General features: G+C 38.3%; 1 protein-coding gene across 6 annotated transcripts in view; it reads left to right on the top strand.

Annotated features, from left to right (window-relative positions):
• UTRN (utrophin) overlaps nucleotides 1-18,590 on the top strand; it is a 389,395-nt gene that overhangs the window by 303,242 nt on the left and 67,563 nt on the right. For all 6 annotated transcript variants that reach the window (XM_075036045.1, XM_075036046.1, XM_075036047.1 and 3 more), the window contains 3 exons: nucleotides 4,743-4,803; nucleotides 16,763-16,824; nucleotides 18,378-18,452. In XM_075036045.1, coding sequence (XP_074892146.1) covers nucleotides 4,743-4,803; nucleotides 16,763-16,824; nucleotides 18,378-18,452 — 198 coding nt within the window. The remainder of the gene's footprint in view (nucleotides 1-4,742; nucleotides 4,804-16,762; nucleotides 16,825-18,377; nucleotides 18,453-18,590) is intronic.

Below are 18,590 nucleotides of genomic sequence, written 5' to 3'. Positions count from 1 at the left end.
CAAATAAAGGGGTGGGGAAAGCAAACCTGCATCACTTCCTCTTGAGATCCATCCTTGCATCATCTTCTATTTAGTGAAAATTTTAGAGACGTAAGCCTACAATCTCCCATATACTGAGAGGGCAAAAGCAGATGCTTTTTCTCCCTCCTTCTCATTTAACTTATTCGTTACAGATAGATAGGTTGTGATATCAAGATCCATGTTGATTTTCTGATGTTCTAGCCTGCCTACCATCATCAGAGCTCACGATACAAAGTGTTAACCCAATCAGCTCTTCAGTTTTTAACTGAGAGCTTCAGTAATAAAGACAAAATTTTTGCAGGAGTTGAGAAGTGAACATAAAAGTGAGCAGCTCTGTGCCAGACATTCTCAAGTGCTGTATGTCACTGTATAGCTAAACAGCTAATATAATTTAAAACAATAAATAAATCTTGATTTCTTCTTGAGTTACATGACAACCATGTTCTTATTTTAAATTGACAACTAGTTTTTCAGTAAACAGCATGATAAACAAGATGCAGTGTATTTAAAATATTACAGCTCTTATGCAAAATAACGATTCCTGGAGCCACTTTGTCCTTTTTTTTTAAATTGACGGAACAAACAAACAACTGCAAAATCATGTGATTTTTGTTTTATTTTGTTTTTTTAAACCCCATTAAAAGTATTGCATAGTGTTGCCACAGTGGTTTTGTAGCCCTTCCAATCTCAAACTTGTAACCTTGATCTGGACAGTACACCTATGTAATAATTTGCTAAAAAGACTATATATAGAGCGGTACCTTTGGCACTGTTGGAAAATACTAGATGAACTGTTTGGGAGAGTAGACACTCTAGTCTGTGTAATTAAAACAGACTAGGAAGCAGTGTAGAGAAGATGCAGTTTCCCCTACTCTAGCTGGTTTGAGGAGTTCCTGACTTCACTCCTGTGTCAATGTTAAAGCTGTTCACCTCTCCTCACCTGGACCAATGCAAATGTTCAGGTCACTCGGTGGGGCGGGGGGGGAGAATCAGTGAAAAAGTCCCCATGTAAAACAGGGAAGCCTGCCAGGAAAGGTTGGCTCGTTTTGTTTGCCTTGACCTGGATCATTTCCTTGATTTGGCTTACAGCATGCCACAACAAATAATTGCATTCACAAGACTGAGTGGTGAACCGGCTTTGTTGCTGGATAAAACGTTCATAGAATTATGTCCAAAGAGACTATGCATTGCCTTATCAACATGCCTCAGCCTTGCTTAGGGCATCTTCTGCAGGCTTGAGGGGACATTTGGTTTTAGTTACATACAAAAGTCAAGAAGGGAAAGTTTCCAGAATGCCTGTTGGTAGATACCGCAAAGAGCTATAGCCAAGTACCACAGTCCTGCAAAACCAAATAATATGCAGTTATCCATTTAAATTATTTGTTAAAAACAACCAACCTCTTTCCCCACACAAACTACAGTGAAAACTTCTTAAAAAAAAAAAAATCTGTTTTAAAAGCTTGAACTAGACAGAGTTACAGAACTTAATACATACAACTTTATATAAAGTCTGTTAAATGAAAGTCAGGGACAGTAACTTCAAAAGGAAAGTAATAAAAAAATCATTAAATCTGGAAAAATGAAGGTTTTATCCTGACAGGTTGAAATAGTGTGTATTCTAAATCAAATTTTTCAAACCTTTTTAGCAGCCATAAATGACTTCTAACTGTGAGGAACAAGTACAGTGGTAGTCTGAATAAAATAATCTCAAATTCCGAAAACCGAGATTATGGTATGTACGTGTCATGCAAATATTTATCTCCAGAGTTGCATGTCTGAATTAGAGAGGAGGTTTTTATCTGTGTTCGTTTGACAGCAGCTGTCTTAAATTTACCTCATCTACTTGTTACTATTCTTCCAAATCCTAACAAGAGACCATAGCTTGCCATCACACCATTTTCTCCTGACTAGCTCCCAGTTGTCATTTAATCAGTAATTTGTGCTAGCAAAACACCCATTTCTACCTGTTCATCAGACTCATAGAATCACAGAATAGCCCAGGTTGGAAGGGACCTCAAAAGATTGTTTGGTCCAACCCTTCATGGGAAAGGGAGCCTAGATGACATTGTCCAGTACCCTGATTCCAGCCCCCTTAATCCAGTGATTTCATCTCTGCAGTGGCCAAGTACATTTCTCTACTAAAAAGACACAGTGCAGTGTTTAATACTGCTCTTGGAGTTGTTGGAACACCAATTGCATGGATTCATCCAGACCATTGCTAAGAAAGCGCTTCAGAATATTTTTGAAGACTAGCAAACAATATGACATTGGCCCGTCCTAAAATGTCTTGCAGTAGGAGACTGAGGTAGAGCAGTATTAGTAGGCCACTACAATCTATGATTGCTCTCTTTGCTGAGCTATTTTTTCCCTCCCATACGTGGTAGAAGGAATTTGAGTGCTCTTTTTTTCAGTGTTTTTGAGATGGAAAGTAAGCTCCTTGCAAGTTAGTTACTGATCGGTAAATTTCACACACCCCTAAAGAAGAAGAATCCTTATAATCTGTTGTTCTTTGCAAAAAAAGATTGTTTTGCTGTCTCCTGCCTTTAGAAACAATAACTTGTTTTTTTTCTGTAATTTATTTATTTCTGTAATTAATTTATTAAATTATTTAAGGCCCATGATCCACTCCTCTCTGTTGTTTCTTTTATGCTTTCTTAGAAGAATCCATGAACATGCACAGAGCGCTGAATTCACATGTTCATTAACAAATAGCCTCGGTCTTTAAGTGGCCTGCTCAAAGCATTTCTGAGTGGTGTCCAGCCTTACTAATATCTGCAGGCTTGCTAGTGAGTGCCAGAATTGATAACTACTCCATTCAGTGTTCATTGAGAAACTGATTTAAAAAAAAAGAATGGGAATTTCATTTATGCTGAGTTTCATGCAGCAGAGAACTGGCAATATTTTTAGAAAGGTTGTTCCCAAATAGAGTATGACTTGCTCCATAGTAATTAACAATTTAATTTATTACACTGTGTAGTCCATATCTGTGTCAGAGCAGATTATCTATAGTCTGTCATAGCACATAAATCGTACCAAAGCAAACTGTGGCCAGATTTTTCTTCTTAGTTAGCTGACATAATTAGTGTAGTGGTACTGGAGCCACCATAGGTACCAAATTGCAACACTAAAGAATGAAAATCTAAAGCTGATGGCCACCTTTACCTATCTGGTTGATATTTTTTTTCTTTTTTCCAGAGTTATGAATGCTTAAGGATTATTTTTTAGGTAACTACCTCTATTGGAGCATTTAGCCTTTATTATGTTTTTTCTTTATGAAGTAACTACCTACCTCTTTATTGGAAATGTTATTTTCTTCTTTAAATAGTGATACGGAATTTTCTCTATTTTTTCCACTGAATAATGTGGTTTACTTGTTTCCTGTAGTTTCCCAAATATTCTTCCCAGTTAATCTATCTTTAAGTACGTGAAAGTTTCTTAAATTATAAGCCATGACATTTTGTGTGGTCCAGGAAGGGGTCACAGCCATTAAAGCACTCAGGGAACCAGCCGACCGGGAGCAGGGCGAGACCTGCCTTTCTCTGCAGCAGCACCAGCCTATGGGGCTTACACAGCTTGTAGGTCTTCACTGCAGCCTTGAGAGGTCTTAGAGGAAGAGGAGAGAGTTACTTTCAAATGTTTTTTTTTTTTCCACAGAGGGATGAGCTCTAAAGTGGGCCATGCTTGCAGAAAATTACATCAATTGAGAGTTTAATTAATTGAGATCCAATATGGATCAAAGCTGTGTCTCATTTTACCAGGTTTTTAAATGGGTGTTAGCACCTAAGAGTAGGTTTTGGCATATTTGTACAGCATAAATTCATCCCATTGTGATGATAAGTTATTCCTACCAGTTCTTTCAATCTCTGCTTCTACTGGTGAATCTAGTGAAGTGAGTTTCTTCTATGATAAAACACAACTTAACCAGGCACTAGCCTGGGGTAATTTCTGGTAGGACATATACGTACCTATAGTTCTTCAGTAAATAGCTACTTTTAAGTTGTGCACCAGCAGTCCTGTTGGCCTGAACGCTTTTTCCCCATTTATCTCCTGGGATCTTTAGATAAGCAGAGTTGTAGTGTCATGTATGACTTCATGCCTTTTGCAACTCTGTGTGCAGAAGGCTTCTTGATGTTATGGATGTTATCTGTTGATGTATCAGACCTGCCTAAGTTCTGCAAAAATTACCGCTGTTCAGCAAGGAGTGCAAGACAGGTTTTAATGCCTTTTTTATTGGTCATACAGTGTTAATCAATATTAAATTTGAGTTGCAAATAGGAGCTAAGGGTTGCAACTATTAAAAGTAAGGTTGATATTTCTCCTTTTTGTTCTGTTGCAGAGCATTAATTACAGTAGTAGAAGCATTTATTTTCAAAGCTTAAACTGATAATAGTTCTATGGAGGTAGGAAAACCAGTGTCTCCATTTTCCCTGGATGGATAGCTTGCTTGCTAAGAATTTATTATCCTTCTTTGAAGTAGAATCACTACATTTGTTTTATTTCCAGCTTGGCATCAAATAGATGGCTGGAATCATCTTGATAGATTGCCATTGTTTTCTCCAGCTGATTTTTCTAATTACTGAAAGTTGTCTGGGAAATTTTAATTGTTGCTGTTTAATTTAGCTGTTTTAATTTTAAAATAAATAAAGAAAATATATAGTTGGATTATGTTTTTTTATTTGACAGGTGCTTTCTAATAATTACCTTCTCTTTTATTTCCTCAGCCTCAGTACAGTTTCCATGGCAGAGATCTGTTTCACATAACAAAGTGCCCTATTATATCAAGTAAGTTTGCCTTGATTCATTTTTCATTAAGCATAACAGAGGGTCTTATCACCGTAACCTGGCAGAAAAACTTAGGTACTAAGTAGTAAGTAGAAATGTTATCAAGAGTTTCTCTACATAGTGTTATGCTGCACATACTATATATTTTCATGTTTATTGCTTTGCATACTGTGTAATTTAGAAATATGTGAAAAGAAATCAATGACAAACCCTAACTAAAAACCCCACTCAAACAGATAGGAAACAGCAGAGACGCTCCAGTATAATACAGTATCAGTATTTGAACTAGGCTTGTTCTTACGTGCATGTCTCATGCAGAGTATAAACTGTAGAGTAAAGGGAGAAAAGCTGAATACATAATGTATTTGAAAAACACAAAGTTTATAACTTATAGCAGAACAGTGATGACTAATATCTATAGACCCTATTCATAATTTTGTGCAAAATTCCTTTGTAAATAGACATGTGTTGACTGTCCTTTGGTCATTTTCTTTACTTTATTGAAGTTTTTATAGTGCTTCACATTAAGGTAGATTTAACATAAACATAAATGTTGGCAAAAATTGTACAAATACCTTGGTTACCAAGAGGAATGATCAAGATATTTATTTTGAAAATAATAAGAAATAGTTGTGGAGACTTTGACATGTTGTACTCAGAGTCATCCTTACCTCGGGTTTTCTCATTCCATCAGCATTTATTTATGTACTGTTTGCCAATACTTTACAGGTCAAAGATTGCAGCTTTGAGAGAAGGATAGCTTTTTGCCAGAGAGGTAAATGAAATTTCAAGAAGGTACAGTGTATAATAAGCCAGACCCAGAGTAGTTAATTTTAGGCTGAAGGAAATCTGTGTTAAAATGTTATCAGTTTGAGTTTGGAAAAAAAGTAGTTTTTTTAAGTTTGGAGGATGACTGTGAATTAGACCTGTAGTCTAAAAGAATATCGGTGAGGACTTTGTACTATTGCATATTCCTCTGTCATAAATCTGAGCACCACATTTTGTGCTTCAAACAATCTATGAGTGCTTGAGAGCTTTGAAAAGCAGGTAACGGTAAATCTATGTTGCTCAAAGCTGTTGTCATCATTCTTGAGGTGTGATGGTTGTTTTAAACTGTGATACGAAGATTAATTTTTTTAAAGGGTCTGAGTAGGTAACTAGAAAAAGGAAAAACCTACTGTGAAGATCTTTGAATTCTCTGTAAAAGCATTTGCACCTCTGTTTGAAAGTTTTGCAGGAGGCAACAGAAAGCCGTCCCGTGCTGGAGGAGAGGTTCCTCCCTCAGCACCCAGTGGAGGAGGATAGGGCAGATGTTGGATGTGGAGGCACACTGACTGCCCACACTTGGGCAGCAGTACAATTAAAATGATCACATGTACAGCAGTAATTCAAAGAAAGCGCTGAAGTATCAAACTACAGAGAGCAAGAGGCAATCTACCCTAAAACAGTCTTTTTGTCTTGTGGGTATGTCCTTAGTGGGCACTGAAAGATGGCAATTCAGCTGCTACCTGATCAGAGCCAGTAGCTGAGGTTGGGAGTGTTTACCGGGTGCAAGTTGGCCTGCGGAGGGGTCTGTGGAGCTCCCCGGTACGTTCAGAGCTGGAGGATAGAGATAGGGTGGATAATCCTACCACCACAGCAGATGGAACAGACTAAGATTAAAGCTTCTGATCTGTGCTGAGCAAAGCAAAGATTTTTAACTTGAGTATTTCATATGCATATCCTTTTTTCGTACTTCATAATACATTTTTTTTTTAATTTCTGGGCATCTCCCTTGCCCCACCTCAGCCAGAGTTCAGTTTTTGAGAAATCTTTATTATGACTAGTTCAGAAGAAAGTAAGTCTTTCCAGTGTGCACACTAGGTGCAATCCTGCAAGCACACAACTTGGTGCTGAGGTATCCACTGATACTGTGGGCTTGCTCTGATAGTAGTGTATTGGTTGCCCTGGAGCTGGATTGGGGAATGAAGCCTGTCAGGCTGAGAAACAAACCCCAACATCTCTCAGAAATTGTTTTAATGGTCTTGCACCAGAAGTTTATTGATAAAGGGGCAGAAGTGTAGGGCAAGTTCTCTGAGGATCGAGATCTTTGTATAAGCAGAGACCACTGGTTTATTTTGAGGATGGTTTTAATGAAGTCAATGGAATTAACTGCTGCATCTCACAGAAGACCTTTCCAGTAATCTTTCCCTACTTTCAACATGATACATGCTGTTGAAGCAATGTCTTGATTCTTGTGTATTGAAAGAGAAGAATGATGTAACATGTAACCAGTAGGATTTATTTATTTTAAAAAGCTTGAGAAAGAATACTGGATTTCAGTAGCTCCACAGTCTGACAAGCAGACTGACCTTGGCAGTTTCCTTCATTTCTTATTGCTTACTGATTTAAACTTCAATGTTGGCAGCAGCAGCTAGATAAAACAGAGTTGTGGAAGATAAAGCAGAAAAGAGCTGATTCTGAACTTCAATTGCTTTGGTATGATCAGGCTGGAGAGAGCTCTTAGCTTTAAATAGTCTTTTAAACCTTCATCTATTCCCTAATTTCAGATACATTTTAAAGAAGAGAGGAAAACAATGCTGACACAAAAACTTATTTGATCGGAGTGATTACATGAGCTTTTGTAATACAATTCAAGAGAACAGTCAACAGGATTTAATGGTGGTTGTTTATAGAGAAAAAAATTCTGGGAAAGAGGCAAAGATTAACTTAATTTTCTTTTTTGTTTAATTGTACTAACCTCTTTGAACAAGGTGCCTTTGTTGTAAAACACAACATGAGTAGAAGGAACAGTTATGATGAGTCTCAATAACTTTATCATTCGAGAGCAATTATATTTATTGTCCTTACAGCAAGACTTGTATGTTCAGAGAGAAGGTTTAAGGTACTAGTTGTTCATTTTATGGAATAAGGAAGAAAAACAGCAGAAAAGGAGAATAAAATTATGATTTAATGACTGGTGGCTGAAAAATGAGAACTTTTTAAAATTAATTTTGAAAGGGAAATAAATGCTAATTGAAATCAGGCTACTTTATTTCTGAATAAGGACATACACTCTTCTTAGACAACCATAAATTCATACCTTTACTTCATTTCAATTGCTTTTTGTGGATGTCCTTGAATGAGAAATGTAAAATATTCAGGAAGTGACATAGCTGCAGATGATGATGTAGTTGTACTTCTAAGTCAAGTATTTAAAGAAAAGCCAAACTGCACTCTTCACAGTTTTATTGCACATGGAGAATGGAGTTAAAAAAAAATATGGGGAACCGCAGCTGAGAAGGCAGGAGAGAGCCCTTTTAGGTAGCAATGAATCTGTAAGGAGAATGTCAAAATGATGCAAGACGTCTGTATTTTCAGATGAGCAGCATTTATTCTGTTTGTTTCCTAATGCCAGAGGTAACCTGCATTTACGCGCATGGAGAGAAGTGTCTCAGAGAAAGAGGTCCTTACTGTGCCAGGACACCATGGTGGCTTTGGAGTCCAGTTTGTTCTCCCCACCCCATTTACTAACCCTTGGCAAGTCCGCCCTTTCTGGTGTTGTATTTAATCAGGTAGCAGTAGCACGTGAAAGATTAAAAAGCCAGTGTACAAACTCCTCTGCCCTATAAGTTCAGACAGCGGCAGTCTGGGTTTGGGGCATTTTGGAAAGGAGTGACTATTCTGCTTGGCTGAAAGAAGGATTTATAATTCACTGAGCCTAGGTTTATCAAGGTGTGCGTGCCCTGGGTATGGCAGATATTTGGTTGAACTGAGCTTACATAATTTAGCCTGTCTCTTTTCCCTTCTTGAATTGTCTGACTATGTAAACCAAATTTGCCAAATGGTTTTGCCTCTGTTGATGTGATTTTATTTAGTCCTTTTTGCCTCCTGTGTGATTTTTTTTCTTAACGACAATTGATAGAAGTTTTTGTATTTCTGTAGTCTGACTCTTCTCTGTCACAGTAGAATTCAATCAATGAAAACCTGAATCTGTAAAATCTCCATGCTGTTAAAAAAATAAAAGCTTAGTCTTTCATACTTTATAAAAAGAGAATGGGACTAATGAGTGATATGGAAGGGGATACAGCACAGCAGGCACAGTATTTACTAATGCACTTTTGGTAATACAAGTGTGAAGTTTGGACAAAAGGTTTGGCAAACTTGCCATTGAATACATATTTCATAGGTTGGTTTGCAAAGGTTTGAGATTTAATAAGGAGAGTTTTCTGCTGTTGTTCACTTATAACTATTTGAATCACACAAATAAGACAGGCTTGGCCTCTATAACAGAAAATGAAAAAACAAAGCCTATGTTACATGGCACTTCAATAAAAATATTCTAAAGAGAAACAGAAGAATAAAGGAGACACTATGTGTGATTGTTAAACATCTTTGAGGAAAACATGATGAACTGAAAGGAGTGTGCAGAAAACATAATTACACTGGCATTTCTCACTGTTCTTTTAACTGTAATTTAAGTGTTCTTCAGATGTGTGCCTTTCAATGCTATAAATTATTAGATATTTGTACAGTGCAGAAGAAACAAAAGGGTAACACAGAAAGGGTCACAGTGAGTTTAATCTCATGCAGGGCATTACATAGAGAGAGCAATTTCTTGGTGTAATCATTAAATTGATCAATATCAAACTCCATAGTCGCCCTGGTTACTTTTCTGTAATCCTGCAAAGAGGCTGGCATCACCAACATCTTAAAAATCCCATTTTATCACCTCCTATATCATGTTCAGCTTTATGGGGGAAAGGAATAAAATGCTTTTGCTTCTCCATTTTTTTAAGACTCTTCAGAAAGTCTTTCCAGATGTTTGGTTTATACTTATATGGGGAAGAACGGGAGAACTAATGGAACTGGGAAAGTTAACTTTTTTTTTCTTATTCTAGTAAATAATCCCATTCGTATAAATACTAAGAAGTATTTCCCTTAGAAGGGAAAATAAAATGTAATTTGTAGAAAGAGTTAATACAGGTTTCAGGTTTTGGGAGTTTTCTTCAATTACCAGTTCCTGTGCTGGTCTTGGTTTTCTATTAAAGAAATGCAGTAGTACATTGTCATGGTTTAGGCCCAGCCAGCAACTTAGCACCATGCAGCCGCCCGTTCACTCTTCCCCCTGCCCTGCTCCTGGTGGGATGGGGAGAATTGGGAGAAAGAGGTAGAAACTCAAGGGTTGAGATAAGGATGGTTTAATAGGACAACACACGGAGAGAAGAAATAATAACAACACTAATACTAATAAAAGAATATACGAAGCGAGTGATGCACAATGCAGTTGCTCACCACCCAGAACCCAATGCCCAGCCTGTTCCCGTGCCACGATCCCTCCTCCCCGTTGGCCAGCTCCCCCAGTTTATATACTGAGCATGATGTCATATGGTATGGAATATCCCCTTGGCCAGTTTGGGTCACCTGTCCTGGCTGTGCCCCCTCCCAGCTTCTTGTGAAAATTAACTCTATCCCAGCTGAACCCAGGACATACATTTTCTCTGGAGGGATTTCAAAATATCTGCATTTAAATTGCTCCACCAACCTCTAATATGCATTACCCTTGCAATCCAGTATGCCAACTCTTTTTCACCACACCAGTATTTTCTAATGGGCTTAAAAAAAAAAAAAAAATGATGATATATGGTATCTAGATAAAACACCATGACATATTTATAAAGTGGGGATGTTATTATGCCATTTGAAATTTGGCAAGGGCAGCAAAGCCAGAGTTCTGAGTGCTGTTGATTCATTAGTGATCAGTAAAGATCCTGATTTCAGGTAATGTTTTATGCAAATGACTACAGGAACAGAAGGCTACTTAACATAATGCCAGAGTACTGTTTTAGTGTCTACTCTTGTGGTGTTTGCCAGTGATTATCAACACAGGCATAGGCCTTGTCCATGCAAAGAAATGATTAAAAAAACCCCTCCAAGCCTGTCTCTAGTTTTCTTTCTTGTAGACAAAAAGCTGAAAAAGAACAAACTGAATATTTTTTTCACAACTCTATGGGCAGCTTGAAACACCTGAAGATGTACAACTCCATTCATTTCAACAGGACTGTTCTCTTCTTTCTAGCGATCATAAATTAAATGACATGCCAACTGTTTCTCAGCTCTTTATTTACAAGCAGGAAGTGGTTTTAACATGGATTGTCTTTGCCAGTTATAATTAGAAAGCTGTCAGCAAACATAATAGATAAGAAACAGATTGTAAGGGTAAATGTTTGTCATTTAAGCTTCAGAGCCCTTCATTAATATGTAGTTTTTTAAAATTTGGAATATTTTACGGTTATAATGTTTATTTTTAGTTAGTGAAATTTACACAAATACATTTAGATTTTTAAATTACACTGTTTTGTTGTGTAATCTATTCATGAATGCATGTTTTACTGTGCGGCTTGTATTGTGTCAGTAAGTTTTGGCAGAAGACACCTAGGAGACTCTGAATAACTCAGTCTTTTGACACTAACCCAAAAAATAACGCTGAATGAATTATCTTGTGGTTCACTCAGTGAAATGCTTTTAATTCTTCCTTGACTGAACCATGTGGGAAGATGTAACACGTTCACACCACTTGTGTTAACTGCCCTGTAGACCAGCTCGCTTCTCTTGTAGCAGAAATCCGTTCTTAGCCACCCACTGTGCAGAATGAAATCTCGTAACCTGGGCTCCTGGAGACCTTGAAGAGTTCTTTTTATCCAGTGCCATCTACATTCAAGATGAATAACGAGCCCAACTGTTGTTCACTTTCACTCAAAGTAAATATAACCTCACTCTACAAGTAGTTTTTCCTGAAGTCAGTAATTGTGACAGAAAGTGTTCCTTGGCACGAGTGTCACTGCAACCTGCGACAGAACTGCCACAGTGGTCGTAAGAGAGAGGGAAGACTCTCTAGATTTGTCTGCTCTTGGCTAAATGCCTGGAGTCTTTTCAGAAGTTCAGTGAGATGACTAAACATGATAAACTTCTCATGTATGTTCAGAAGTTATCATGTAAATTCATTGTTTTGCCATTTGACTTCAGCATCATTCCAAATTTAGATTTCCATTACCTTCTCTGCAGGCTTAGTTTTCCATCACTGGGAGATACAGATTGTTTTCTATAGAAAAATACAGAAAATGGCATTTCTTCACATTCTTAGCAGATAGTTGCTAGCAGGGCTGAATTTTCTGAAGATTTCCTGTTGTCTCTCTGTGGTAAAAACAATCCATCCAATTCTACCTAATTGCCTTCTGGGACTTACCAGAAGTTATGGCCTCCAGAGGAATCAAATTGGAGCTCTCTTCGTGATGTAGTAAAATTATTTTGCCTGGAAATCTTGAGAAAATGACTGGAGTACTTTTGTGAGTGAATCGCAGACTGCTTTAGTTGCTTACCTTGGTTTAGCAACTCTGGTAATTAGCAATTTAGCAATTTCTGGTCCTTTGCTCTAAGGATGACATCTTTCACAAATGCATGTAAAATACATACAAAGAAAGTGTGTAATCTTTTGTTTATCAATTTTCTTGTTCTTGTAGGTCTGATGTCTTGTATGTTATTTGTGTTGACTGAGCAAGGTATCAGAAGCAGGGGAACATCCAAGTCTGCTTTTACTCTCTGGGCAAAACCTGTCAGGCAATTGTAACTACTGCGGTGTATATTTCAGAATAGGTTGCTATGTCATGAACTTGCATAAAAAGGAGCTACAAGATCCCTCTCAGAAAGATCTCCCCCAATTTCATCAAGTCTGTCTCATCTGTTACAGACCATCCAGTACTGTAAAGTTTCCGAGCGTGTTTCTCAGTGCTTGATCTGCTTGCATTATTCTTGCATCAACAACACAAAAGCTACTGTAGCTACAGCAGAGAAAGATGGATCTTATTTCAAAGAGCTGCTTTACAAACCGAATCACCAGAAAGCACTTTGTCTTGCATACCTCCTGTTTGGAGTGCCTAATAAAATGACTCCTTTCTCTGACAGTTTTGTTTGTAGTGTAGGAAGGTTATCTGCACACCCATTTTTTTTCTTCCTGTGAAAATCAATTTGTGTCTACCTAAAAGTCTCTGCATATTATGAAATTGTTAACAAACAAAACTTGGCATTAAGACATGTCACTATTGAGGCTGATTCCTCCCCTTACCCCCATTTTTTTTATAGCTCTTTTAAAATTTGCAGTCACTTTTTTTTTCCTCAGCTCTGCCCAGAGTTGTATGGCTTTGGTGTCTTCTGTCTTAAACGAAGTCTATCCATGGAATATACTTGGTGGTGGTAGCAGCACTGCCCGCGGCAGTGGAGTTGCTGCCTTCTTTGACCTGAACGGACTGTTGAGGTGGTGATTCACTCACTCTGAGCCCATTCCTCTTCTGCTGGATCTGGGTACAGGATTGCTCAGCTGTTACGGGTGGTTTCTTGCTAGGTGGTTTGGGATGAGGCTGGCGCAATTGAGTTCACCTTGTGTAGTCATTTAGTAGCTCTTAGGTAGTACTGACTTTTAGGCAATTATAGACAAGCCTGGGTGAAAGGAATCTCTCTTGCCTTTTTTCAGTTCCATGAGGTGATGTTCATTGGGCCTCCTTTCTCCCATAATGTGTGACATACCAAAGAACGAGTGATAAGTTTTTTTAAAAAAAAAAGTTTAAAAACCACTTTAGTCTAGACACAGTCTGGCACAAATGTGTTTCTGTTTCAAGTAAAAATAGAAACATAAAAATATTTTCTGGTCATTATTTTATTAGGTATAAATTTTATGTTCTGTGTCTTTCTGTAAAGAAAAAAACTAGCTGTTCAGGTTTCGACTACATTAAATGCAGAAACAAGATGATAGCAGAAATCTCTGCATCCTGCACTATCTCCTTCACTTTTTTCTGCTTCATGTTAAGCACATAAAAACACAGAAAAAATAACAACATTTTTGCATGGCATGTTATCACAATTAAAGTGGATTTTTTCTTTCAGATAAAGCTGCTACTGAAACTATGTACTTAAAGCATACAATTTCAATAATGAAACTGTTGTTTGTTCTTAAATCTTGGAAACTTGATTTAAGGAAAAAGTTTGGTAATATCAACACTTTTTCCTTGCATATGGGCTCATAAATTACTTAGAAGCTGGAATCTAAATTGCAGTTAAATCTGCCCACATCCTAATTAAGCATTACAGGTGCATACTGGAGTGTATCAGTATATTTCTGGAGGGGGAAAAAAAAACCCCAAGGATTTATCCAAGTATTTAACTATTATTTTTTTTTAACCAAAAAAAAGATAAAAGGTCTCTGGACCTAGCAAAATTTAAGAATTTATTGCAAGAAAAGAAGAATTTCACATCAACTTCTGCTATTGATCTATTGTTGTTTCTGTAGAGAGGCATTTGCTGCTAATAAAACTTTGCACTTCTATGTGCTTCCCAGGTGATATTCTTGCAGCACCCCACAAGTAGTAAATAGATTTCTTCATGGAAACCTATTTTTTAATGCCAGAAAATAGTGAACTGAAAAATAAAGGCTGCAATTTAGCAAAGTTCTTACCATCACGGCTCCTCTCTCCACAGATCCGCAGGTCCCGCCAGGAGCCTGCTCCAGCGCAGGCTTCCCACGGGGTCACAGCCCCCTTCGGGCACCCACCTGCTCTGGCGTGGGGTCCTCCACAGCCTGCCTCACCATGGTCTTCCCCATGGGCTGCAGGGGAATCTCTGCTCCGGCACCTGGAGCATCTTCTCCCCTCCTTCTGCACTGACCTGGGGGTCTGCAGGGCTGTTTCTCTCACATCTCACTCTTCTCTCCGGCTGCCGTTTCTGTGCCTGCTGCAACTTTTTTTCCCTTCTTCCCGAGTATTGGCTCTATCAGACTTAGGGGAAGCTTCTAGCAGCTTCTCACAGAGCCACCCCTGTAACCCGCCTGCTAACCAAACCTTGCCACACAAACACAATACACCTTAAAACAAGCTTTATTAAACTGATCAAATACTGGATCCATTTCTGTGGGCAGCTGCAATGGGTTTTATTGACAGAAATCAACGCTAAATGGTCAACATGACAATGATGGCCTCCCGCTTAACATGATAGTGCAGATATTTGGCAGCTTCAGGACTAGTTTTGAGCTTATTAAATAAGTTGGTCAGTATGAACCATTGTATTTTCTGTTCTTATTTACTGAAGCTGTATGTGTTCTTTTTCTTTATAATATACTGTAGGTTTTTTTATACCAGTGTTTTTGAGAATGCTGGACAGTCAGTTGCCTTTACCTTGGCACAGCACCAAACCCAGACACATCCTTTTTTGTTGTTGTCTGCTTCATGATGATTTATTGGTGTGCCCCTTCCAGGGAAATAATTGTCAAGCTACTTGTTTTTGAAATGACTTTTCTGGACAAGGATAAATGTAGTGCTGTTTTAAAAGTGTCTTTCTAGAAACTGCAAAAACATTGGTTTAGATACTGGTATGTCTTAGCTTTGGACTTCACCTCATCTGGAATTTGAAAAGTGAATGCAATTCATGTGTTTTTATTATCAAACTGAAACCAAATGAAATACATATTTTGTCTATGAACTACCATGAAAAACACCTCACAAAGTTGTGATGGTGCCAGATACATGAATGAGACCCATGGCGGAGAGTTAAGCCTAATGACAGGGAGAAGCTGACTGTGGAGACCTAGACCAGACTCAAAGCTGGAAATGTCACACTGGTATATGGAAAATAAAGTGGAGATCATATCCCCTGTGCAGAGACCCGCTGCATGCACTTTCCACTAATGTATCTCCAAGGGTAATGTAAAGAAGGGCCCTCAGCACTTACTTTGTTTGGAGCCTGCCTCCCCTTTGTGGTACCTGTCCTGTCTCTGCAGGTCTTTGGAGCAGGGACCTTCTATCCTATTTTTTTGTACCACTTAGCATAAAAGGGTTCATTCTCGGTAGGTTTTTCAATTAAAAAAAAAATAAAAATCAGTGATGATAAATTATTGAGCACCCACTGAGGTACAGACATTTGTGTATATGTACCAACTGAAAATACAGTCCATTACATTTAATGGCAAAGTGCCATTTCAAGTCATTATTTACAACCAAGTATACCTGTATGTGGGGAAAAAAAAAAAGTGTGCACATTCACAGTTTTTAAATAGAAACAAAGGTGAAGTAGTATTCTCTGCTCATTGCTGTTAGATTTGCTAACCTAGCATCATTTCATTTTCATTATTAACTTTTAAAGGGAATGCTATGATCTTTTTAACACAACTTCTCTAATTAATTTTATTTACAAATCTAATTTAAATGTAAATACTTTGTGAGGCAAGAATGTGCAATCATTCCAGCCATTAATGTTGATAAATACAAGTAAGATGTGGCTTGTAGAAGGGGATTGGAGATTTCAGTAGACCTGACATAATACACGTTTTGACCCCTATGGCAGCATACTTGAAACCTCGGTGAATTGAAACAGCAGAGCTAAACGGTGGGTTGTGCGATGCCACCTACTGAATCTCTGTTCCGTGAGCACTAGTGTAGAACACACCCCCTAAACGAAGATACCAGTTGATGGGGTGTGTGAACAGTGATCAGGCTTTCCATTAAATGTATTGAAGGTAAAGCTTAAAATCATTGTATATGTTCTGATACATGTGTTCAGATATGCAATGAAGTTTGAAATAAAACCTCAGTGCTTTTTATTTTTAAAGTACCTTTACAAATATTTTTATTGTGCTACAGCAGCTGGACATTTTGCATTTTTTCCTTATTAGTGTGCCTCTTGGCTGCAGGATCAGAGTTCAACTGATACAGTCACACTTAGAATCAAAAGTAAATATTGTTAAATATGGGAGGGCTATTGCCTGTCTAACTTTGTGATTAAAAAAATCAAGGAGCTGAGTGGTATAGATCATGTATTTTAAAGAGTTGAGGGATTGCTTGCCACATAAACACAGAAAATCAGAGTATCTTTGCGTTTTTGTTCTTTGGAAGTATGTATGTGTGTTGCCTGAAACTTTGATTACCTCATTCCTTTGTAGTCATGAGACACAGACAACCTGTTGGGATCATCCTAAAATGACTGATCTCTTCCAGTCCTTAGGTGAGTGCATTTCTTAAAATAAACCATTACGTGATATTCATTCCATGAATAAAAGCTGCATTTGTATGCTGACCACGTCCGAGTTGCCATAAAGTGTGTGTAACACAGCATTTCCCACTTTGTGACGAGACATACTTTGCACGAAACCTGCTGCCTTGATCATGCCATGTGTATTGCCTTTCAGTAATATTAATTCTGAACAGTATGCTCTGACTCTATGCTTTAATGCAGTATCTTGTCCAATGATGCAGGCTGCCTGTGTGTTTAAAGCAGGATGCTGGTCTGCAGGGAACATAAACAGTTTGTCATAAATCAGAGTGGCTACGCTGTCAGTAAAGGCTAGACCATATTATGGTACTACTAGTTCAACGTGCCCTGCTAACATCTACATTTACTGTGAAATCTCCCTTTCTAAGGAGCTGTCGTGGTTTAACCCCAGTCAGCAACTTAGCACCACGGAGCCGCTCACTCACTCCCCAGTGGGATGGGGGGGAAAATCAGGAAAAGAAGTAAAACTTGTGGGTTGAGATAAGAACAGTTTAATAGAATAGAAAAGAAGAAACTAATAATGATAATACTAATAAAATGACAATAGTAATAATAAAAGGATTGGAATATACAAATAATGCATGGTGCAGTTGCTCACCACCTGCCAATTGATGCCCAGCTAGTCCCCGAGCGGCGATCCCCCGCCCCCACTCCCCCCAGTTCCTAAACTAGATGTGACGTCCCATGGTATGGAATACCCCGTTGGCCAGTTTGGGTCAGCTGCCCTGGCTGTGTCCTGTGCCAACTTCTTGTGCCCCTCCAGCTTTCTCGCTGGCTGGGCATGAGAAGCTGAAAAATCCTTGACTTTAGACCAAACATTACTTAGCAACAACTGAAAACATCAGTGTTATCAACATTCTTCTCATACCTAGCTCAAAACCACAGCACTGTACCAGCTACTAGGAAGACAATTAACTCTAACCCAGCTGAAACCAGGACAGGAGCAAAAGGGTAAAATAGTTTTAAGTGAGGAAAAATGCTACTATACCCATCAGTTTCTAATATAGAGCTTATGGCTATCTGACTCCCTTTCATAGCACTGTTCACAAAGTCATGGCATAGAAATTACAGCTTAATAAGCCATTTTTTTCTCATTACTGTGACCTTTGCTGCCCTCTGTTTCCTGTATATTGTCTGATGGAGTTGTAAATTATTTGAGAAACATACTGTATTTGAGCACTTGTCTGGAAACTACTTAACGCTGCATAACATGTATGTAAAACTTTATTATATGTATATGTATTACACGTGCCAAGATAGTCTCAGGATTTCTGTTGTGCCAATCTTTGAAGGCCCTGGACTGCCAAAGTCAGAGACTTTCCCTGCACGTGGATTGGACTGAGGTCCCAGCTTTTCAGTTTGATTTATTTCTTCTGATATATCCTATTATTTCATTGCAGAGAAGAGAAGGGATATCAGACTTCCAAAATGTGAAAATTTATATGTAAAGGAAACTTACGGACTCTATTTTCAGGGCTGCTCATATTTCTGTTTTGCTGTTTCAGCTGACTTGAACAATGTACGCTTCTCTGCCTACCGTACAGCCATCAAAATCCGAAGACTGCAGAAAACACTATGCTGTGAGTTTGGACTTTGAGACAAATTGTTTCTCTACAGTACTTGGGGACGGGAGGGCCAGCTTAAGTCTAACAGCATTAATGTTTAGCAAGGGACCAGGTACATCCTTGACAGATTGTCAACCAACAAAATGGCAGGAA

The sequence above is a fragment of the Buteo buteo genome, chromosome 9 (genome assembly GCF_964188355.1).
Source record: "Buteo buteo chromosome 9, bButBut1.hap1.1, whole genome shotgun sequence".
Classification (NCBI taxonomy): domain Eukaryota; kingdom Metazoa; phylum Chordata; class Aves; order Accipitriformes; family Accipitridae; genus Buteo; species Buteo buteo.
This window is presented reverse-complemented; position numbering and strand designations above follow the sequence as displayed.